Here is a 23,659-nt window from a genome sequence, read left to right as displayed (position 1 = left end):
CCTACTCCTGCTTGGGATCTCAATTTTGTGTTGGAAAAACTTACTCTACAACCTTTTGAGCCTGCAGCTACTGCCGAGTTAAAGTATTTGTCATGGAAAACTGCTTTTTGTTGGCCATTACCTCTGCAAGAAGGGTTTCTGAATTACAGGCCCTCATGGCAGTGGAGCCTTTCCTAATTTTTCATAAGGATAGGGTATCTTTGCGTACTAATCCTTCCTTTATGCCTAAGGTGGTTTCTAGTGTGGCCTTAAATCAAACTATTCATTTGCCTACTTTTTATGCAAACCCCCAAAATAAAGGGGAGAAAATTTTGCATACTTTGGATATTCACAGGCAGTTGCGTTATTATTTGAGCAGAACCAAGGAGTTCAGACAGTCTCAGCAATTGTTTGTTTCTTTTGCTTTGGGTTCACAGGGTAAACCTGTTTCAAAACAAACTATTTCTAAATGGATTGGGTTTTGTATTTCTTTCTGTTATTCCCATCATGGTAAGGAGATTCCTGGAATCAGGCCTCATTCCACTAGGGCTACTGCTAGTTCTACGGCTTTCATAAGGGGGTAGCTACAAAGACATTTTGGAGGCAGCTACTTGGAGTTCAGTGCATACCTTTTCTAAACATTACCACCTTCCTCTTTATTCTAAGTCTAGGGCTGGATTTGCCACTGCAATTTTACAGGGCATTTTAGCGGCCCCTAATGCTTTATGATTTTTACCATCCTCCCTTTCCCGTTGCTTTGGGATTCTACCCATAAGTAAGGACTGCAGCAATGTGAGATGAAGAACATAGTACAGTTTTGTACCTACCATAAATGTAGATGTTCAAGATCCACATTGCTGCAGTCCAATTTACCCTCCCTCCTTCCCCACTGTAGTTAGACTTGGTGCTATGCTTTAGGTGATGGTTGTTGTTGGGCATGTTTTGGGAGGTATTCTGTTTTTGGCTGTGGCCTTTCTGGTTTGGTCTTCTGACATCTGGGGCAAGAAAAGACTGAGGATATGACGTTGGTCATGCGCCTTTATACCCTGACGCTCTGATGTCAGATCTAGGCGCCCATGACCGACGTCAGCCTAATACTTTGGTATTCGGGCCGACCGAGGACAGCGGACTACCCATAAGTAAGGACTGCAGCAATGTGGATCTTCGAACATCTACATTTATGGTAGGTACAAAACTGTACTTTTTTGGCCCCTCTGAGATACTGCTTTAGCAGAGGATGAGAGAAGAGGGGAGGTTCTGTGTTGTAATGAGCTGAAATGGCAGAGGCATGGATTTTTTATGGAAGAAAAGGACAGGCCCTTGTGAAGCATCTCAGTTAAGTACTGCAAAATCTGAGGAATATTGGGCGCTGCTGTGCTTATTTCTTGCGACTGGTTTCAGGCACAGAATCTTTTCCATTTGTCAACATAAGATTTTCTAGTACTAGGCCTTCTCACCTCCAAAATGACATCCATCACAGGTTTGCTGAGGGATGCTAAAGGTGAATTTATGTGATTAGCCACGCTGCAAGATTCAAAGTTTGAAGCTGAGTGTGCAGAATTTGGTTGTTCTGCTGAGACAGTGAGTAAGGGGTCTGAGGCAGTTGCCATGGTGGAAGGTGCAACACATTGCGCAGGAGTGGGTACCAGTGTTGGCGAGGCCAGTCTGGAGCAATCAGAATAATTTTTGGTTTGACTGCTTGATTTTTAGTAGAACTTTTGAGAGCAGAGGCAGAGGGGGGGGGAAGCATACACTGATAGGTTTTTCCAGCTGAATGAGTGAGCATCCACTTTCCAAGATTTTTTGTGATGAGTTCTTGTGCAGAATTTGTCCAACTGATAGTTCTGGGGTGAGGCAAAAAGATCTATGTCTGGACTCCCCCCGTATGCATGTCAACATGTTGAAAATTCGTGGTTCCAGTTTCCATTCGTGTGGGTCCATGAGATTTCTGCTTCAATCGTCTGCCAGAGTATTCAGCTTTCCTGGCAGGAATTGAGCTTGTAGTTGTATTTGGTAGGTCAAGGCCATGTCCCACAATGCCATGGCTAGTCTGCATAGGGGGTAGGAATGCATAACCCCTGCTTGTTTATGTACCACATAACTGTGGTGTTGTCTGTCTTTATTATTAATTGTCCTGGATGAAGGTAGCCCTTGAAGGCTGTCAGTGCACTCTGTACAGCTAGCATCTCTTTCTAATTGATATGAAGGTGCATTTGATTTGGGCTTCATTTGCCCTGAATGCACTTCCCTGCCAGATGAGCCACCCAAGCATAGTCTGATGCGTCTGGTGTTAGGGTTTGGGCAGCAGGGGGTGGAGTGAATGGCAGTACCTTGTTAGGAACTCTAGTTTCAGGCAAAGTATGATAGGAAAGTACAGATGTGTACACTTACCATAAATGTAGATGTGCGAGTGTATTCACTGTTGCAGTCATTACATTTAGGTAATCTTCTGGCAGGTTGCCCTCAGTCGGCCTGAATATCAAAGTCCTGGGTTCTATGTCAGTTGCTGTCTCCTCTTCCATGACGTCAGGTCCTCAGGGGTATAAAACAGGCAGCCGACACCATTTTCTTTAGTTTTTCTTGCCCCAGATGTCAGGTGCCCCCCAAATGGGGAGCATATATATATGTATATATATATATATATATATATATATATATATACACACACTATAAATACATGCAATTGTCACAACATAAACTTTACCTTCATCTCAAAGCAAATACACCACAAAAGCTGTAGAATATAGTGAAGGAAAGAAAAACTGTAGAATAAAGAGGGATAGCGGGTGGGTAACCCAGACTGCAACAGTGAATACACTCGAACATCTACATTTATGGTAAGTGCACACAACTGTACTATGTTCTTCGTGTTTCACTGTTGCAGTCATTACATTTGGGTAGAATCCCAAAGCTATGGATGGGAGGCTGGAACTAAATAGCATAAGGAGCAGCTATAAGGCCCTGCAGAACTGCAGTGGCAAAGCCTGCCCTGGACTTAGAGAAGAGAGGCAAATGATAATGCTTTGTAAAAGTATGAACAGAACTCCAATTAGTAGCTTCTAGAATGTCTTTGGTTTGTACCCCTCTGAGAAAAGCTGCTAATGTAGATGCAGCCCTGGTGGAATGTGACCTAATGCCCTTGGGAACCGGTTTACCATGATGCAAATAGCAGAAACGAATGCAGTGGCTTATCCACTTTGAAATAGCCTGCTTTGGAATAGCCTTTCCCTCTGATCCTGCAGCAAATGCCACCAGTAGCTGCTCAGATTTTCTTAGAGATCTGGTCTTATTTAAGTAGAATCTGAGTTGTCTGTGCACGTCCAAGGAATGCAGAATCCGCTCCCCCTTGTTCTGCGGATTTGGATAAAAAGTTGGCAGGTGAATAATTTGGTCAAGAGCCACACTGGATACCACCTTAAGTATAAAGGAAGGATTGGTCCTGAGGGACACCCTGTCTTGGTAAAATATAATAAAAGGCTCCACAGCAATGAGGGCCTGTAGCTCTGAAACCCTTCTTGCTGAAGAGATTGCCAGAAGTAAAGCTGTTTTCCAGGATATCTTTTTATTTATATCTGCAGTAGCAGCTGGTTCAAATGGAGGCAGGGTGAGCTTTTCAAACACAAAACTGAGGTCTCATGCAGGAATTGGTGATCTTCTGGGAGGCCTTAAATTTTTGACCCCTCTAAGATACTGTTTTAGCAAAGGGTTAGAAAAGATTGGTGGATTCTTACTGATGAAAAAGATAGGCCCTTGTCAAGCATCTCAGTCAAGTATTGTAAAATCTGAGGAATATTTGGCTTTGTTGTGTCAGTTCCTTGTGTTTGGTTCCAAGCACAGAATCTCTTCCATTTATTAGCATAAGATTTTCTAGTACTAGGCCTTCTGGCTTCCAAAATGACACCCAACACAGATTTACTGAGAGGTGTTGTTTGAATAACTACATGAACAGCCATGCTGCCAGATTCAGAGTTTGGAGCTGATTATGCAGGATTTGATTGTTCTGCTGAGACAGTAGATAAGGTATTTGAGGCAAGGTGCTGCAGTAGCATTGTCGCCTCACAGTAAGACATTGTCCTGTTCGATTCTCAGCTAGAGCGTCTTCTGTGTGGAGACATGCATGAATGGGCGTACCTTTGTTGAAGGTTGTGTGTCAGGGCCGGCAACTCTGCACATAAAAACCTGCCAATCATTAGCGGACCGGAGTTCTGCTGTGGCAAGCCCTAACTGGGAAAAGCCGAAAGACACAACAACAACCAAGGAGGGAGTTGAGACATATTCCTCAGGATTGGGTACCAGTGTTGACGAGGTCAGTCTGGGGCAATTAGAATCATTTTTGGTTTTTCTTGTGTGACCTTTAGTAGGACCTTGGGAAGAAGAGGCAGAGGAAGAAAGGCGTTGACTGATAGGTTTTCCCAATTGAAGGATAGGGCATCCATTTTCCATGCTTGTCTGTGATAAGTCCTTGTGCAAAATTTGTCCAGTTGGTAATTCTGGGGAGAGGCAAAAAGATCTATGTTCGGGCTCCCCCATTTCTTTATTACCATGCTGAAAGCTTTGGATCCAGTTTCCACTCGTGAGGGTCCATAAGGTTTCTGCTTAGGTCGTCTGTCAGAGTATTTTGTTTCCCTGGCAGGAATTGAAGCTTGAAGATGTACTTGGTAAGTCAAGGCTGTGTCCCACAATGTCATGGCTAGTCTGCAAAGGGGGTAGGAGTATGTGCCCCCCTGCTTGTTTATGTACCACATAACCGTGGTGCTGTCCGTCTTTATCAGTAGTTGTCCTGGATGAAGCAAGTCCTTGAAGGCTGTCAGGGCTTTCTTAACAGCTAACATCTCTTTCTGGTTGATATGCAGATGCATTTGTCTTGGGCTCCATATGCCCTGAATGCATCTCTCTGCCAGGTGGGCCCCCCCAAGCATAGTCTGATGAGTCTGTAGTTAGGATTTGGTTGGCAGGGGGTAGAGTGAAAGATCGTCCCATGTTCTGGTGACAAGTCTCTGCTAACCAAAGAAACTCCTGTTGTAGGCAGGGAATGAGAGGAAAGTACAGTTGTGTACACTTACCATAAATGTAGATGTTCGAGTGTATTCACTGTTGCAGTCATTACATTTGGGTTATCCTGCTGGCAGGCTGCCTTCAGTCGGCCTGAATTCCAAAGTCTTGGGTCCTGTGTCGGTTGCTGTCACCTCTTCCCTGATGTCAGGTTGTCAGGGGTATAAAAGATGCAGCCGACACCATTTTATTCAGTTTTTCTTGCCCCAGATGTCAGGTGCCCCCAAAAGGGTAGGCTAAAATTATGCAAATAAAACATACATGCACCAAAATAAGCTTTACCTTAATCTATAAGCAAATACACCACCCAGGTTGTATAGATTAGAGAAGTAAAGATAAGTTCCAGCAAAAATGAGGGGGATGGCGAGAGGGTAACCTGGACTGCACCAGTGAATATACTCGAACATCTACATTTATGGTAAGTGTTCACAACTGTACTATGTTCTTCGTGTTTCACTATTGCAGTCATTACATTTGGGTTGAGTCCCAAAGCTATGGTTGGGGGCGGCTGGAGCTAAACAGCATTAGAAGCGGCTATGAGGCCCTGCAGAACTGCAGTGGCAAAGCCTGCCCTGGATTTAGAGTAAAGAGGCAGATTGTAATGTTTTGTAAAGGTATGCACTGAACTCCAAGTAGCAGTCTCTAAAATGTCTTTGGTTGGTACTCCCCTGAGAAAGGCTGCAGAAGTGGCTGCAGCTCTGGTTGAATGTGGCCTAATGCCCTTAGGCACTGGTTTGCCATGCTGCAAGTAGCAGAAACGAATGCAGTGACCTATCCATTTTGAAATAGTCTGCTTGGAGATAGCCTTTCCTTGTGATGCTGTGGCATATGCCACTAGTAATTGTTCTGTCTTTCTGAAAACTTTAGTTTTGTCCAAGTAGAATCTAAGTTGTCTGTGTACGTCCAAAGAATGCAGAATTTTCTCACCCTTGTTCTGTGGATTTGGATGAAAAGTTGGCAAATGAATTGTTTGGTTAAGGGCTACACTGGATACCACCTTAGGCATAAATGTGGGGTTTGTTCTCAGAGAGACCCTGTCTGGATAAAAAATGATAAAGGGTTCCACAGCCATGAGAGCCTGTAGCTCTGAAACTCTTCTTGCCGAAGTTATTGCTAAGAGCAGAGCTGTTCTCAAAAGGAGGTAAGGTGAGTTTTTCCAAGACATAAATGAGGTCCCATGCAGGTATTGGCGTTCTCCTTGGAGGCCTTAAGTTTTTGGCTCCTCTGAGGTACTGCCTTAATAAAGGATGAAAAAAGAGTGGTGGCTCTGTGTTGTAATGAGCCGAAATGGCAGAGGCATGGATTTTAATTGATGAAAAAGATAGGCCTTTGTCCAGCATCTCAGTTAAGTATTGTAAAATCTGAGGAATATTTGGGACAGCTGTATCAGTTCCTTGAGCTTGGTTCCAAGCGCAAAATCTCTTCCATTTCCCAGCATAGGATTTTCTAGTACTAGGTCTTCTGGCTTCTAAAATTACATCCATCACAGCTTTACTGAGAGGTGTGGTTTGTATGGCTAAATTATCTGCCATGCTGCCAGGTTTAGGGCCCTGAGTTGGCTGTGCAGAATCTAACTGTTTTGCTAGGACAGTAGATGAGGTATTGAGGTAAGGTCCAGTCTGGGTACTGGGACAAGTTCATTAAGATCGGATACCAGTACTGGCGGGGCCAGTCTGAGGCAATCAGAATCATTTTTGGTTTCTCCTGCCTGACCTTTAGGAGTACCTTGGGGAGGAGAGGTAGTGGAAAACAAGGCATATACTGATAGGTTTGTCCAGTTGAAAGATAAGGCGCCCACTTTCTAAGCTTGTCTGTGATGAGTCCTTGTGCAGAATCTATTTAGTTGATTGCTTTGAGGGCAGGCAAATAGATCTATGTCCGGGTGTCCCCATTTCTTTGTTATCATGCGGAAGACTTGTGGATCCAGGTGCCACTCGTGGGGATCCATGAGGTTTCTGCTTAGTTTGTCTGCCAGAGTATTTTCCTTTCCTGGCAGAAATTGTGCCTGCAGATGAACTTGGTAAGTCAATGCTGTGTCCCATAAAGCCATGGCTAGCCTGCACAGGGGATAAGAATGAATGCCCCCTGCTTGTTTATGTACCACATGACTGTGGTGTTGTCTGTCTTTATCAGTAGTTGTCCCGGATTAAGTAGGTCCTTGAAGGCTGTCGGGGCATTTTGAAAAGCTAGCATCTCTTTTTATTGATATGTAGATGCTTTTGGTTTGTGGACCAGGTGCCCTGAATGCCTCTTCCTGCCATGTGTGCCCCCCAGGCATAATCTGATGAATCCGTCGTTAAGCTCTGCCTGGCTGGGGGTAGTGACAATGGCTGTCCCTTGTTTTGGTGACAAGCCTTTGCCCACCATCGAAACTCCTGTTGCAGGCAGGGAATTAAAGTAATCATTGTTTCCAGACTGTGAAAATGCTGCGTCCAAACACTTTTTGGGTACCATTGAATTTTCCTCATATGCAGTCTTGCATATGGAATTAGTAAGATGCAGGATGCCATGAAGCCCAAAGCCTGCAGAATTTTTCTTGCAGATAACCGGGCCTTTGTTGCCATTTCCTTGAAATAGGTAGTCAGTAGCCTTTGTTTGTCTGGAGGGAGATAAGCCATCAGGGCAGTTGTATTTAAGCCTGCACCCAGGAATATTATCTCTTGAGAGGGTACTAGCTTTGATTCCTTTTTGTTGACTGTGTACCCTAGGCATGTTAAAAGTCTTATCACAAATGCCAGATGCTGTAGCAGAATGTCCTTGTTCTCTGCTTGTATGAGGCAGTCGTCCAAGTAAGGATATATTTGTATTCCTCTTTGTCTGCAGTAAGCAATTACTGCTGCCAGGCACTTTGTGTAGACCCTGGGTGCAGTAGATAAGCCAAAGGGCAGTGCAGAGAATTGGTAATGCTTTGAGCCAGCCATGAATCTGAGGAATCTTCTGCATGTTTGTCTGATTGGGACATGCAGGTATGCCTCTTTTAGGTCTAAAGTCACGAGCCAAGCCTCGCTGCCCAGCATGGGCAGAAGCTGCTGTAAGGTCAACATCCTGAATTTTGGTATATCCAGGAAAGTGTTTAGAATAGATCGGTCCAGTATTGGTCTCCATGCTTGGTCCTTTCTGGGTACCAAGAAAGTACAGTTTTGTACCTACCATAAATGTAGATGTCCGAGAGGAATGCATCTGCAGTCCTAACAAATGGGTTGTCCTGCCTCAGGCAGCCCTTCGGTCGGCCGGATTCCAAAGTCTGGGTCTGGCCTCGGCTGATGTCGCACTTCACCCGTCACTGCTGCTGTCGATTGGGTATAAAGGCATCAGCCAACGCCATTTTCCTCAGTGTTTCTTGCCCCAGATGCCAGGTGCCCTCTAGGAAGGCTAAATTTGGATAAATGCAAATGATTCCAAATAGTAGAGAGCAAACAACAAATAAACATGTATATACATATATACAAACAAATACACCATAATAGATTCCCCCAGCTAGCTACAAGATGGGCAAATACCCTAGGAGTACCACAGAGGGGAAGGAGGGTGGGTAATCCTGATGGCAGATGCATTCCTCTCGGACATCTACATTTATGGTAGGTACAAAACTGTACTATGTCCTTCAAGGATGCATCTGCAGTCCTAACAAATGGGTAGAATACCATAGCCAAACTGGGGGAGGAGGCACTAAGAAGATTATGGTGTAGTTAAGATCCCTTGCAAAACAGCAGTGGCAAAACCTGCTCGGGATCTGGAGTATAAAGGCAGATTATAATGCTTGGCAAATGTATGCACGGAGCTCCAAGTAGCAGCCTCTAATATGTCTTTGGTAGCCACTCCTCGTAAGAAAGCTGTAGTAGTGGCTGTAGCCCTTGTGGAGTGAGGTCTGATGTTTTCTGGAGTTGCCTTCCCATGAAAGGAGTAACAAAATCTAATGCAATTTCCTATCCATTTTGAGATTGTCTGTTTTGAAATTGCTTTTCCTTCCATTCCTGCTGCATATGCTACCAGAAGCTGGTCAGTCTTTCTATTGCTCTTGGTTGTGTCCAGGTAGTAGCGCAATTGCCTGTGTACATCCAAGGTGTGCAGTAGTCTTTCCCCCCTGTTCTGTGGGTTGGGGAAGAATGTTGGTAGGTGGATAGCTTGGTTCAATGATACCCTGGAGACCACCTTTGGCATAAAAGTAGGGTTAGTTCTCAAGGACACTCTATCCTGATGGAAGATAAGGAAGGGCTGTATTGCATTAATGCCTGTAATTCAGAAACCCTCCTTGCTGAGGTGATTGCAAGCAGGAAAGTAGTTTTCCAAGATAGGAACTGTAATTCTGCTGTTGCTGCTGGTTCAAAAGGGGGAAGTGTTAACTTTTCCAGCACAAAGTTCAGGTCCCATGTAGGTAGAGGTGGCTTCCTTGGAGGCTTTACATTTTTAATTCCTCTCAGAAACTGCCTGAGTAGAGGATGAGAGAAGACTGGAGGATCCATGTTGTATTCTGCTGAAATTGCTGATGCATGAATCTTGATGGAGGAGTAAGACAGGCCATTGTGGAAAAGTTCTGCTAAAGATTCCAGGATGTTAGCTATGTTTGCCAATGATACATTTTCTCCTTTTGTTGCACTCCAAATGAGGTATTTTTTCCATTTTGCTGAGTAAGTCTTCCTTGTGGAGGGTCTGCGAGCCTCCAGGATAATGTCTTTAACCCTCTGAGATAGTTCTGGGTTATTTTGTTTTATGTTAGATTCCAAGCAGCTAGCTGCAGTGTTTTCAAGTTTGGATGCAGGATCTTGAAGTTGTTCTGTGTTAGCAGCAGAGGAACTAGAGGTAGAGGCCATGCGTGGGTCCGAGACATACTTCTCAGCAGCGGGTACCAATGCTGCCTCGGCCAGTCTGGAGCTATCAGTATGATACTTGGGTGCTCTTCTTTGATCTTCAGTAGCACTTTGTGCATCAAAGGTAGAGGTGGGAATGCATATGCTTTTAGGTTTTCCCAACTGAAGGATAGGGAGTCGACCTTCCAAGCAAGTGGGTGGTATGTCCTTGTGCAGAATTTTCTCAATTGGTGGTTGTGTGGGGATGCGAACAGGTCTATTTCTGGTAGCCCCCATTCCTCTGTAATAGTTTTGAAGATGTCTGGATGCAGCATCCATTCGTGGGCATCCGTGGTAGTTCTGCTTAGTGTGTCTGCTAATATATTTTCTTTTCCTGGCACAAATAAGGCCTGGAGCTGAATGTTGAGGTTCAGGGCCACATTCCACAGGTCCATTGCCATCCAGCATAGAGGATATGAATGTGTGCCTCCCTGCTTGTTGATATACCACATAACTGTGGTGTTGTCCGTCCTTATCAGCAAATGACCCTGTTGAAGAAATGGTCTGAATGTCTGAATTGCCTGTTTCACTGCCAGCATCTCTTTTTGATTTATGTGTAGGTTCAGCTGGTCTTGTGTCCATAGGCCTTGTATGCACTTGTCCGCCATGTGTGCCCCCCAACCGAGGTCTGAGGCGTCCGTGGTGATAGTCTGACTTGGGTGAGGGGTGTGGAAGGGCAGTCCTTTGTTCAACTGACAGGCCTGAGCCCACCACAGGAATTCTTGCTTCAGGCATGGAATTATTGGAATTTGGGTTTCTAGGCTGTGCTTGTGCTGAGACCATAAATTCCGTAGGTACCATTGCAACTTCCTCATATGTAATCTGGCATGTGGGATCAATATTATGCAGGATGCCATGTAACCCAGGGCTTGCAGGATTTTTCTTGCTGTAAGCTGGTTCTGCGTTGCTAATGCCTTGAAATAGAGTGGAAGTTGCTTTTGCTTTTCTGCTGTGAGAAATGCCATTTGATTTGGTGTGTCCAGTTCTGCACCCAAGAATGTAATCCTTTGGGATGGTATCAGCCTTGACTTTTTTATGTTGACTGTGTATCCCAAGGCCTGCAGGAGGTGAATAACCTTTTCCAAATCTTTTGTTAACTTGATCTTGTTGTCCGCTTGTATCAGGCAGTCGTCCAGGTATGGATAAACTTGAATTCCCTGAAGCCTGCAATGAGCAATTACTGATGCCAGGCATTTCGTGAATACTCTGGGCGCAGTAGATAAGCCAAAGGGCAATGCTGAGAATTGATAATGCTCTGAACATGCAAGAAATCTGAGGTATCTTCTGCAATCTGGTCGAATAGGGACGTGCAGGTATGCCTCCTTGAGATCTAGAGTCACCAGCCAAGCCTCCTTGCCCAGCATGGGAAGAAGGTGCTGAAGGGTCAGCATTTTGAATTTTGGAACAATAAGATATGTGTTTAGAGCGGACAGGTCGAGAATAGGTCTCCATTGGTTTTCTTTTCTTGGCACCAGGAAAAGTCTGGAATAAAATCCTTGTCCTTGTTCCATAGCCGGTACCTTTTCGATAGCTCTCATCCTTAGCAAGTGGTTGATTTGTCCTTGAGCATTTGTCTTTTGGTTTGGTGGTAGGTTTGGCATTCCTCTCTTCCTTGGTAGAGTATGGAAGTGAAACCTGTAACCTTTGTCTATTGTCTGTAAAATCAATTTGTCTCCTGTAATGTAATGCCAGTTTACTAAAAATAAGGCTAGCTTTCCGCCTAAAGGTGCTTCCAGTTGTTCCCTGGTAGGCGGTATCAGAGCCAAGTCACTGTGACTGTCCTGTGGAAGTGGTAGTAGCTGGATCTGTGGCAGTACTTCTCTGGTTGTTAGGCTGCCACTGACGTCCCCTGTAGGCACCTCTGGATTGCCCTCTGCCTCTTGAGCGCCTATTTCTGCCTCTCTGTGTTCTGGAGTCTGGAAAGGACCAATTCTTTGAAGGCCAGTTTCTACTAAACCTAGGAGGTTGGACCTGTAAGAAGTCCTTGACTGTGGACAGATTTTGCTTTTTCCTCCACCTTCTTTAACACTTGCTGTGCAGGGGAGCCAAACAAACTGAGTTTCTCCATGGGAGCATCTAGGAGCTTTGACTTTACATGGTCTGGTAAGGATTGCTCTTTTAACCATGCATGCCTTCTGATCACTGTACCAGTCATAGCTGATCTAAAGGAAGCCTCCAGTGCACCATAGCCGCATTTCAAGGAATGATTACTGACCTGCTGAGTGTTATGTACCAAATCCTGAAGGGACTTACGGTCTATAGGTTCAGGAGAGGATAGTTTTTTATTTTATTTATTTATTTATTTATTTTATTTTATATTTGTTAACCGGGCTAGTCTAGCTGGATACATATCCTTTTTCAGTAGAGGCCCGAGGAGAAAAGCTCCAACATAAATGGTAAATCACAAATTGAAAAACAAATTATAAAAATACAGGTTTTAAGAAATTTTAAAAAAGTATAATCAAGTTGACGTGTTACATTACATTTAACTGATCTAACAAAAATTCCTGATACTGAATCATGTGAAATTGACAGTTTAAAGCCCTAGCCGAAAGTGTAGCAGAAGTATAAACTTTTTTACCCCATCTCTCTAATGCTCTAGATTCTCGTTCAGAGGGGAGGGGGTTTTTGGCAGTTGCTACAGCTTTGGGGCCTTGAGAAATAGTTTCTGGATCTGCAATGGGAGCCTTATACAGGTGATAATGTGTGTCCGGGACCCTGTAGTATCTGTCGGGCTTAGCAGGGGCCGGAGGAAGAGAGTCAGGAGCAGTACAAGCATCATTGAACGCATCATCCACAACTGTTAGTACTGGAGGAATGGCTAAAGGCCTATGCTGTGGCAAATGCAAAAAGGTCCTGAGCCGTTTCCTAGAATCTGAAAAATCCTGGCCCTGCCATTGAAATTGTTCCCTCATAGCATGCAAGGTTTCCCCAAAAGAAAATTCCTCAGGAGGAGAGGCAGAAGGAATGGAGTCTTCTGCGTCAGAATCCTCATAGGGAGAATAAGGGCCTTCTGGAGGGTTTGAGTTGTCTGAGTCATCAGAAGAATAATCTGTAGAAACTGGTTCAGGGGGCTCTGCTCTAGGCCTCTTCTCTGGAGGGGGATGAGAGGCCCTGTCAGGGTGAGGTTGGGATCCCCTGATCAAAGAAATGAGATCCTCTGCCAGGCTAAGCATTTGGGAACTAGAGCTAGGCCTGTGTGAGGGGGTTTTAGAAGGCAAGGCCTTAGAAGATTTAGCTTCTTTAGCCCTAGAGAAAGCCTTGATAGACATGGATGCAGGGGGCCTAGCAGCTCCATGTGCAGGAGTAGATATGACTAAAGGAATAGTATCTGATAAATCCTGGGTGCCTGCTGCAGCAGGAGAAATTTCAGTAGCAGAGTCAGCCATGCTGAGTGAGGCCTCGGCTGCAGGAGGAACGCTTTCGGCCGAAGGAAGAACCGTGGACTCGGTTTCAGCCGAAACCGAGACACTCGCGGTTGGCTTAACCGCGGTTTCGGCCGAAACCGCGGACCGCGAGTGTCGGTCCTTTTCCTTACGCTTTTTAGCTAACTGTGAAGTCGGAGTCTCCGACGGCATTATGTAAGCAAAAGTGGGACCAAAAAACTCCTCCGCAAACTCCGTTCGTCGGTTGAAGGAAGCACAGGCTAGACAAGCTGCTACGTCGTGGTCTGGGCCTAAGCAAGGTAGGCAGTAAGAGTGGAAATCCTTATGAGGTATTTGTTTCCCCCAAGTTAAACAATTATTTACTTTTTCTGACATCGGCTGAGGCAAGAAAGAGTCCCCAACGGGGTACTTAGCTTTTTAGAAGTCTTCGGTATTAGAAATCGCTGGATCTGACCGACTGGCACTTGCGAACAGCTTCTGCTTCGGGCACCGCACGGCAAGAAAGACTGGGGAAAATGGCGTCGGCTGATGCCTTTATACCCAATCGACAGCAGCAGTGACGTCGGGTGAAGTGCGACATCAGCCGAGGCCAGACCCAGACTTTGGAATCCGGCCGACCGAAGGGCTGCCTGAGGCAGGACAACCCATTTGTTAGGACTGCAGATGCATCCTTGAAGGACATCAGTCTTGAGTAAAATCCTTGTCCCTGCTCTTTCTGAGGCACTTGTTGAATAGCCCTCATGTCCATGAGAGCTGCGACTTGTTTTTGGGCCTCTGCCCATTGATTTTTTGGCAGGTCTGGCCAACCATTTGCCCTTGGTAGGGTATGGAAATGAAACTTGTAGCCTTGAGACACTATGTCTAGAACCCATTTGCCCTGGGTTATAATGTGCCAATTTTGAGAAAAAAGTGCTAGTTTTCCCCCTAAGGGTGCTGCCAGAAGATAAGTGCTTGGTGCACGCAGGGGGAAGTCATTTGGACTGTTTCCTGTATGATTATGATTTGTCCTCTCCACCTTTGGAGGTAGAGGCACTCCACTGCTTAGACCTGTAGGATCCTTGCGGCTGTGATCTGACTCTAGGGCGTCTGGATCTGCCACTTTGAGGTCTGTCTGAGACTGGAAAGGACCAATTCTTTGTAGGCCAGTGTCTGCTAAATCTAGGTGGCTGTACCTGTAAGAAATCCTTGACCGTTTGCATAGATTTAGCTTTGTCTTCCATTTTCTTTAACACCTCTTCTGCCTTAACACCAAACAAGGTATCATGTTGTAAATGAGCATCTAATAATTTTACTTTAACAAGGTCAGGCAGATTTTGTTTTTTTAACCAAGCATGCCTCCTAATGACAGAACCCGTAACAGCGGCCCTGCAGGAGGCCTCCAGAGAATCAAAACCACATTGCAAAGTATGCTTTCCAACTTGTTCAGCTGCATGCAATAAATCCTGTATTTCTTTGTTTTCTGCACATTCAGAATTTGCCATCATTTTCTGTTTAAGCAGTGTCATGATATATTGCTGATATTTGAGCAAACGAAGCTGGCAATTTAAGTCCCTTCCAGCCAAAGTAGCAGATGTGTAAATCTTTTTTCCCCATCTATCCAGTGCCCTAGAATCCCTATCAGAGGGGGTAGGGGGTTTTTGCAGTAGAAGCCTTGACCCCTTTTGGACCCTGAGAAATAGTTTCTGGGTCTGCAGTAGGGTTTTTGAAAAGGAATTTATGAGAGTCAGGAACCCTGAAGTATCTGTCCGGCTTAACAGGAGCTGGAGGTAGAGAGTCAGGGGTCAGACTGGACTCCGAGAACACATCATCTACAATATCCAACACAGGTGTAATAGCTAGAGACCTGTGTTGAGGAAGTAAAAGGAAGTTTCTGAGCCTTTCCTTGGATTCTGAAAAATCTTGGCTCTCCCAGTGGAAGTGCTCCCTCATGGTATGCAAGGTTTCCCCAAAAGAGTTGTCCTCAGGATCAGAATCCTCATAGGGAGGAAGAGAATATTCCTGATCAGTAGAGGAATCAGAAGAAATGGAAACCTGATCTGAAGATTCATAGTCGGTCTCTTGCCTAGGCCTCTTATTAGGAGGGGGATGGAACCCCTGATCAAGGTAATTAAGTATTCGGCCATTTTGAGCATCTGTTTTTTGGGCATGGAGGCCTGTCCTTGTGGCTGGTGAACTTGCTTCTTTGTCTTTAAAGGTGTTTTAGTCTTTGAAGTCGGTTTAATATATAATTGTTTAGGTCTGAATACACCCTCAGAAGCCGATGCCTGCTCAGCGGCTCCGGACCCATCTGAGGGAATAATCTCAGAGGCTCCAATATCTTGAGTTTCCTGCGGCCTGGCCGACACCACGTGGGAGTCGGTAGCGACCTGCGACTCTAGTAGCGGGCATCAGGGGCTGCGAAAGCGCCTCACTGAGAACCGGAGACTTGCTTAGGAGAGGCTTCGCCGTCGGTTTTGGACCTCGGTTGCCTGTCCTTTTCTTTGCGTTTTTTTGTGAACTCCGGTAGTCGGATGGCTATCCGACGACATTGTATAATTAAATATTCGCCCAAAATAGCTTAATGCAAATCGTACTGATGCTTAATAGTGCATTGGTTAAATCTAGCACAAAACCGACAACTAGCAACGTCGTGGTCAGGGCCTAGGCAAGGAATACAGTAAGAATGAAAGTCGTTATGAGGTATTTGCTTCCCACAAGAAATATAATTATTAACTTTTTCTGACATTGGTCTGGAGCAAGAAAAAAGTTTCACCAACGGGGTACTTAGCTTTTAATGAGGATTTCGGATCTGAAACTCTAACATGAAAATCTCAGGAGGCGGCCGACCGGCACTTGCGAACAGCTTCTGCTTTGGGCACGGCACAGCAAGAAAGACTGAATAAAATGGTGTTGGCTGCATCTTTTATACCCCTGATGACCTGACGTCAGGGAAGAGGTGACAGCAACCGAAGCAGGACCCAAGACTTTGGAATTCAGGCAGACTGAGGGCAACCTGCCAGCAGGATAACCCAAATGTAATGACTGCAACAGTGAAACACGAAGAACATCTGGTAATCCAAATAGCCTGCTTTGAATCGGAGGTATCTTCTGCAAGATTCCCTGATTGGGATATGCAGGTAAGCCTCTTTTAAGTCTAGAGTTACCAACCAGGCACCTTGCCTAGCATAGGTAGTAACTGTTAGGGAGTCAGCATCATGAATTTTGGAATGTCCAGAAATGTATTTAGAATGGATAAGTCCAGAATTGGACGCCATGATTTGTCTTTTCTGGGTACCAGGAAAAGTCTTGAATAAAAACTTTGTCCCTTTTCCTTTTCTGGTACTGGTTGAATAGCCCCCATATTCATGAGGGACATAACTTGTTTCTGGGCCTCTGCTCACTGATTTGGAGGCAGATCTGGCAATCTGTTTGGGATTGGCAACGTGTGGAAATGAAATCTGTATCCCTGGGATACTATATTTAAAACCCACTTGTCCTGGGTAATCAGTTGCCAGTTTCGTGCATGAAGTGCTAGTTTCCCCCCCCAAAGGGCCGGCCAAAAGATAAGTGCTTGGTGATTGCAGTGGAAAGTCATTGAGACTGTTTACCGTAGGAAGGTGCCTTGTTACTTCCAGATTTGGAGGTGGAGGCACCCCTCTGCTTTGTTCTGTAAGTTCCTTGCGACTGAAACCTGGAGCCTTTGGAATGCCTGGGTTTGACCTGAGCAGCTCTAGTGGGTACTGGAAAGGACCAGTTCTTAGGCCAGTGCCTACTGAACCTGGGTGGCTGCACTTGTAGGAAGTCTTTCACAGTTTGCATAGATTTAGCTTTATCTTCCATCTTTTTCAAAACTTCTTCAGCCTTATTACCAAATAGACTGTCCTGTTGTAAAGGAGCATCCAACAATTTTGCTTTAACATGGTCAGGCAGATTTTGCTTTTTGAGCCAAGCATTCCTTCTCATCACAGATCCAGTTACAGCAGCCCTGCAAGAGGCTTCCAAGGAATCAAAACCACATTGCAAAGTATATTTTCCAAGTTGTTTAGCTGAATGCAATAAATCCTGCAACTTTATTTTCCACACAGTCAGAAATCAATATCATTTTCTGTTTAAGTAAACCCATGACATGCTGTTGATATTTAAGCATATGAAATTGACAATTTAAAGCCCTGATTGCCAAGGTTGCAGATGTGTAAATCTTCTTACCCCATCTATCCAGCGCCCTGGAATCTCTATCAGAAGGGGTAGGATTTTCAGCAGTAGGAGCCTTAACGCCCTTGGGACCCTGAGAAATGGTTTCAGGGTCAGCAGTAGGGTTTTTAAAGAGGAATTTGTGGGAGTCAGGAACCCTGTAGTATCCGTCTGGATTACTAGGAGCTGGAGGCAGGGAATCAGGAGCCATACTGGACTCTGAGAACACATCATCAACAATGTCTAGAACAGGAGGTATAGCCAAAGGCCTATGCTGATGAAGAAGAAGAAAATCCCTAAGTCTCTTTTTAGATTCTGGGCAATCCTGACTCTCCCAGTGAAAGTGTTCCCTTAAGGTATGCAAAGTTTCTCCAAAAGAAAAATTCTCAGGAGGAGAAGCAGAAGGGATGGAATCTTCTGCATCAGAATCCTCATAAGTGGGAATAGATAATTCCTGATCAGAAGAGGAATCAGAAGAAATAGAAAACTGATCTGAAGATTCATAGTCAGTGCTTTGCCTAGGCCCTTAGCAGGAGGGGGATGGGTACCCCTAATCAAGGTAAATAAATCCACAGCCATTTTGATCATTTGCTTTTTAGGCATTGGGGCCTGTACACGTGGCCCTAGCATTGTTTTTTTAGACAGAGAAGTAGTTTTTGGCCTTAGTTTTTTTGAAGATGGCGCCGGTTTAACATACAAACCTTTAAGCCTGAAAACACCCTCAGAAGCTGGTGCCTGCTCAGCGGCTCCGGACCCATCTAAGGTAGAGACATCCGCAGGTTCAATAAAGTATCTCGTGGCATACCGGACTCCGAATGGGTCTCAGTAGAAGCCTGCGAATCAAAAGTAGCGGGTATCAGGGGCTGCGAAAGCCCCTCACTGAGTACCGGCGAATCGGCGACTGTCATAGGAGAAGCTTCGTTGTCGGTTTTGGACCTCGAAGGTCTGTCCTTTTCTTTGCATTTTTTATGAATTCCAGTAGTCGGACTGCTAACATATGACATTTCTGGATAGTTAAATCTCGAACCAAAATATTCAGAAGCAAAAATATACCGACGTTTAATAGTGCGTTGATTAAACTTAGCATAAAACCGACAGCAAGGCACGTTGTGGTCAGGGCCTAGGCAAGGAATACAGTACAAATGAAAATCCTTATGAGGTATTTGCTTCCCACAAGTAACAGAATTATTAACTTTTACTGACATCAGAAAGGAGCAAGAAAAAGTTTCCCCAATGGGGTACTTAGCTTTTAGTTAAAGACTTCAGTTCTGAAACTCAAAAACGAAAATTTCAGGAGTCTGCCGACCGGCACTTGCGAACTGCTTCTGCTTCGGGCACCGCCCAGCAAGAAAGACTGATGTAATGGCATCAGCTGCATGTTTTATACCCCTGACGACCTGACATCATGGAAGAAGGGACAGCAACCGACGCAGGACCCAAGCCTTTGTTAATCAGGCCAACTAAGGGCAACCTGCCAGCAGATTACCCAAATGTAATGACTGCAACAGTGAAACACGAAGAACATCAAGGTTAGACCGAATAAAAGACACTGACAATACTAATTGCTTAGTAAAATATGAAGATATCCAAAATTTTTCATCCAAATATCAAAAAAGTTCCACTTAGCTGAGAGCGCGGCTGAAACGCGGCTTTACGGCTACGCAGCAAATGAGATCTGAGGTAACAGGGAGAAGGGCATTCTGGGTAGAGACTTAGCTTGAGAGTTTTTTTGGCTGGCATGAGCTTTGGTAAAAAGGCCAACTCGGTTCTGAGGGCTTGGATCCGAACCCATCAGTGATGAATGGAAAAAAGATTAACAACATCAGATTTAAAGTTTAAGTTGAGCAGTTTAAAATGCACTTATCTGAGCGACAGCCAAGGATCACGTCCATAACAGAACATGGCAAATGAGATGTGGGGATTAGAGGGCAGCAGGGGATTATGGGAGAAGGAGGAACTTCAGCGTTGGATCTGTCTAAGCTAAAGTTTCCGACTCGGAACCGATGTCTGATCAGAGACCTACTGTGAGGCATAATGACATGTATAACATCAGATCACCCTTGGTTAATTGACTGTCATGCATTTCATTAAATATGGTATTAGTATCAGTATAAACAGAAGTCATGGTGCTGAAAGCATTGCAGAAACCATGTTGAGTATCACTGAGGAGACTGTATTTATGTGATTAAACACCTATTTGCAAATGATTTTTTTTTCAAATGTTTTGTCAAAGAGCACAGAAAGTACAGTTGTGTACATTTACCATAAATGTAGATGTTTGAGTGTATTCACTGTTGCAGTCATTACATTTGGGTTATCTGCTTGCAAGTAGCCCTAAGTCGGCCTGATTAACAAAGTCTTGGGTCCTGTATCGGTTGCTGTCCCTTCTTCCATGACGTTAGGGGTATAAAACATGCAGCCAATGCCATTACATCAGTCTTTCTTGCCGTGCGGTGCCCGAAGCAGAAGCAGTTCGCAAGTGCTGGTCGGCCGACTCCTGAAATTTTCGTTTTCGAGTTTGAGAACCAAAGTCTTTTCAACTAAAGCTAAGTACCCAGTTGGGGAAACTTTTTCTTGCTCCTTACCGATGTCAGTAAAAGTTGATAATTGCATTACTTGTGGAAAGCAAATACCTCAATGATACAGTGAAGAAGGCTCGGCAGAGGGTTCACTTCCTGAGAAAGCACAAAACGTCCAGGCACCCACTGTCTGTTCTTACCACTTTTTACAGGGAAGCTATTGACAGCATCCTCACTAGCAACTTTATAGCATGGTTGAGCAACTAAACAGTTGTTAAGAAGAAATTACACAGGGTGGTGAGGTTGGCTGAGAAAACCTTGGGCACAAACCTCCCTTCTCTTCAGTAGCTTTTCTTTACAAGAGCAAGAAACAGAACATGCAAAATGCTAGCTGATTTGACCCATCCAGCCCATCATTGGTTCCCACAACGTACGTCTGGAAGGAGGTACCGCAGCTTCTGCTGTAGGACTACTAGATTCGGGAACAGTTTGTATCCTACAGCTGTGAGGCTTATTAACTCTGACACCAACCATAACACCTGACACATGATGGCTATATTGAGTCACATCTAAGGTTAACAAGTGCAATACAATAACTAAACAGCTGCTATTCACTAGTCTCTATTTATTCTTTATCTTAACGGTGAAGGGGTTTGGTGGTGGGTATATATTTTTTAATTATTATTTATCATTTGATACCGGGCATTGAGTGTGTTTATGGTATGGGAACTACCTCTTGCATGTCATACGTGTTATTTTCTTTCTTATGTTATTCTCTGATACCGCTGTATCTATATTATTTGTGCTGCATTTCTCTCGTGAGCTGACATCATTTCATTTAGGCTGCACTTGTGTGGTCCTACATGACAATAAAGTTTCTTTGAATCTTTAATCCCTGCAATTCATCAGGGAGGAAACTTTTGGAAGTGGGATGATGATGGATGCTTGAATCAGTTAGGAAAAAATTCCAGTAGTTTTGGAGAGACTGACGGTTCAGCAGTTATATTAGATGCCATTTCTGAAAGCTAGGATGCAGTGTGGATGTTTTGGAGCAAGAGCTGCCATTAATTTTGATTAGTAATTTGCAGTTCCTTCTCTAAAATAGAATGAGGAGAATAAAGCTGCCAAGGGGGAAAGAATCATGGTACTGTCATCACATGGGTTAAGAGTAGGTTCACTTGGGGAAGAAAATAAATTGGTAATATTACTGACTGTTGTTAGCAGGAACGGTTTCTAATTTTTCTGGAAGTCTATGATATTTTGGAGGTACTGTTGGAAGACAGTAGGGCGCAATCAGTAATGTTCCCAGTTAGACGTCTTACTTCCTTCCAAAATGTTTTGGCGAGGTCAGGAGACCATTTTGCTTACTTCAAGAGGTAAGTGGTTTTGACTGAGTTAGTAATAACTCAGAAAGTCAAAGTTCTAGGAAACTGTAATGCAGGTTATTATCCAGATGGCTTTGTTTGCATAAGCACTGTCACACTTAGATAAGCAATTAACCAAAGAAGTTTTTTGCCTCCGTCTACTTTGTAAGACAGGGAGGACAGTATCTTGTACCGACTGATCCGGAGAAGAGTAAGACTAAGGCATTGTAAGTTTCTGAAAAAAAAAAGATAGTGGCATCTCTGAAAGTAAATGTGTGCATGTTAACTGTGTGTATGGAATCAACGTGAAATGGAAGAAATTGTGAAAGCCATAAAGGAATCCTTGAAAAATGAATAGTTGCTTTCACATCTACAAATCAAAAATCATGACTTTGGTAAAGATACAACATTATTCAACACCACAGATTAAACGTGATACGTGTTACCTGTATACTTGACTAGGAAGCGTCCTGTGGAAATCTCCCACAGTTTTGCGACAGAATCCTTTCCACTTGACAAAATATATTTTGAATTCTTTGAAAAGATAGCAGAGCAGACTTCAGCACCATCATGTGCTTTTTCAAAAGTTGAGATACAACGGTTTGAGACTCCATCCCACAACTTGATGCTACCATCTTTGCTACAAGTAACATACATATTGGCACTCGAGTTGTAGTTGACACTGCAGATGGCATCAGTATGTTGATCTCGAGGATTGCAAGACACAAAACACTGAAATGTGTTGACATCGTACAGGCGTAAAGTGGGATGCTGAGTACCAACCAGAATAAAATCTCCTGATGGGTGAAAAGATATAGAACGCAGCATTTCAGCTTCCTGTTAAATCCAAGAAAAGTGCTAGTGTTAGGTACAAAGAAACACAGAAAACACCACAAAACACTTCTGAATGACTACTACATTTACATGGTTTAATTTTTAGACAAGTGTTCCATTCATAACAATACTGAAGGCTTACACATGGATAACACTAAAGTTTAAAATCAACTGTTAGGAAATAAGTATTACATTTTGTGTGTTTGGCTCAAGTGTTGAAACATCTACAACTACATAAAAGTTCTAAGAAATACAGAAAACAAAAGACAGTTTAATAACCATATTATCTATGGGTGAATTCAACTTGTTTACCAATAAGAACTTGGCATCTTTTTTTTTCCCTTCAGAAGTTCCCACATCTTGGGACTGGACCTGCACTCATGAAAATACAGTGTAATGTTGAACAGACTGCAAAAGTGTCATTACAGCTCATGCTCATCAGTTAGCACATTAGCTACTAGCGAGTTCCTTCCTACAAACCAAGAACAAAAACAAAGATCTGCATCTCCACTGCCACCACATAACATTCTAATACACACCTGACCAGCTTACAGGAAACTCCAAAAGCCTGCCAGCATTGGAACAGCAGAAATATCATAGGATCATAAGAGAATACTAGGCCATCAACCTGAAGGTCATTTTAAGCTATTCATCCCAATGTAATACCATGGAAATGCTAGTCGATATCCAATATTGCATTCAGTGATGACTGCCCATGTCCAAAAGGGTTATGGGTGCTATCCCCGTTAAGAATTCAGGATGCCCCATCCACTCATCCAGGTTTCTCTTTAACAGTGTCATGAAGGTGCTCTGTTTCACAAGGACTGGTAAGCCTGCTCCAAAGACACAGCAGTTGCTGGGTGATGAATCTGTCCTTCCAGCATGTCCTAAATAAGTTGCAGGCCATACTTAGGTACCAAGAATGGGTAAACCCTAGTCCCATTTGATTTACTGATATGCAGCAAATTGATAAGGTTTGGATCTTGGACTGCTCTATAGGCCAGGCATAACTCTCCCCTAACGAAGTCTATAGGACATGGAGTATAGTGACATATACATTCCTAACCCATCTAGGTAGGCCTTCTTGCAAATTAATGGGGGAAAGAAAAAACATGTATATTACAATCCAAAATAAAGGACACTCCCCAAGTTATATGCTTGGGATAAATCTTATGCAGTAAGCCAGCTTGGTAAAAGAATGAAAGATAAATGCACAAGAACAGAGCTTAAAAGTCAAAAATTCATGGATGTGCAGTCTAGACAAAAGAAGACCAATTCCCAGAGTTAAAGTGAAGACAATAATACTTGAAAAAAAGGCAACATAGACTGACAATTATGGTGTCCATGTCTCCAAAAAGGACATTCTACAGCAATAACTGGAGACAACTACTTCTGAAAGAATACCTTGACCACAGCGAAGACTAGGGGGTGGAGTGGAGCTGCCCAAAGGCAAAATAATGCAACAGTCAAACTGTGAGATCATCCCTCTTTGGTGCCCAGGAGGAAGA

The 23,659-nt window shown here is 43.9% G+C and overlaps 1 protein-coding gene across 1 annotated transcript in view; it reads right to left on the bottom strand.

Moving 5' to 3' along the window:
• The window catches only part of CSTF1 (cleavage stimulation factor subunit 1), a gene marked incomplete in the record, with an annotated part of 503,121 nt that overhangs the window by 157,016 nt on the left and 322,446 nt on the right, over positions 1–23,659 (bottom strand). Inside the window, 1 exon segment of the mRNA XM_044090044.1 lies at positions 21,764–22,154. Coding sequence (XP_043945979.1) covers positions 21,764–22,154 — 391 coding nt within the window.

Source organism: Protopterus annectens, chromosome 12.part0 (genome assembly GCF_019279795.1).
Source record: "Protopterus annectens isolate FY-2018-M chromosome 12.part0, PAN1.0, whole genome shotgun sequence".
Classification (NCBI taxonomy): Eukaryota; Metazoa; Chordata; order Ceratodontiformes; family Protopteridae; genus Protopterus; species Protopterus annectens.
Note: the sequence above shows the minus strand (reverse complement) of the source record. Positions and strands in the feature narration are given on the sequence as shown.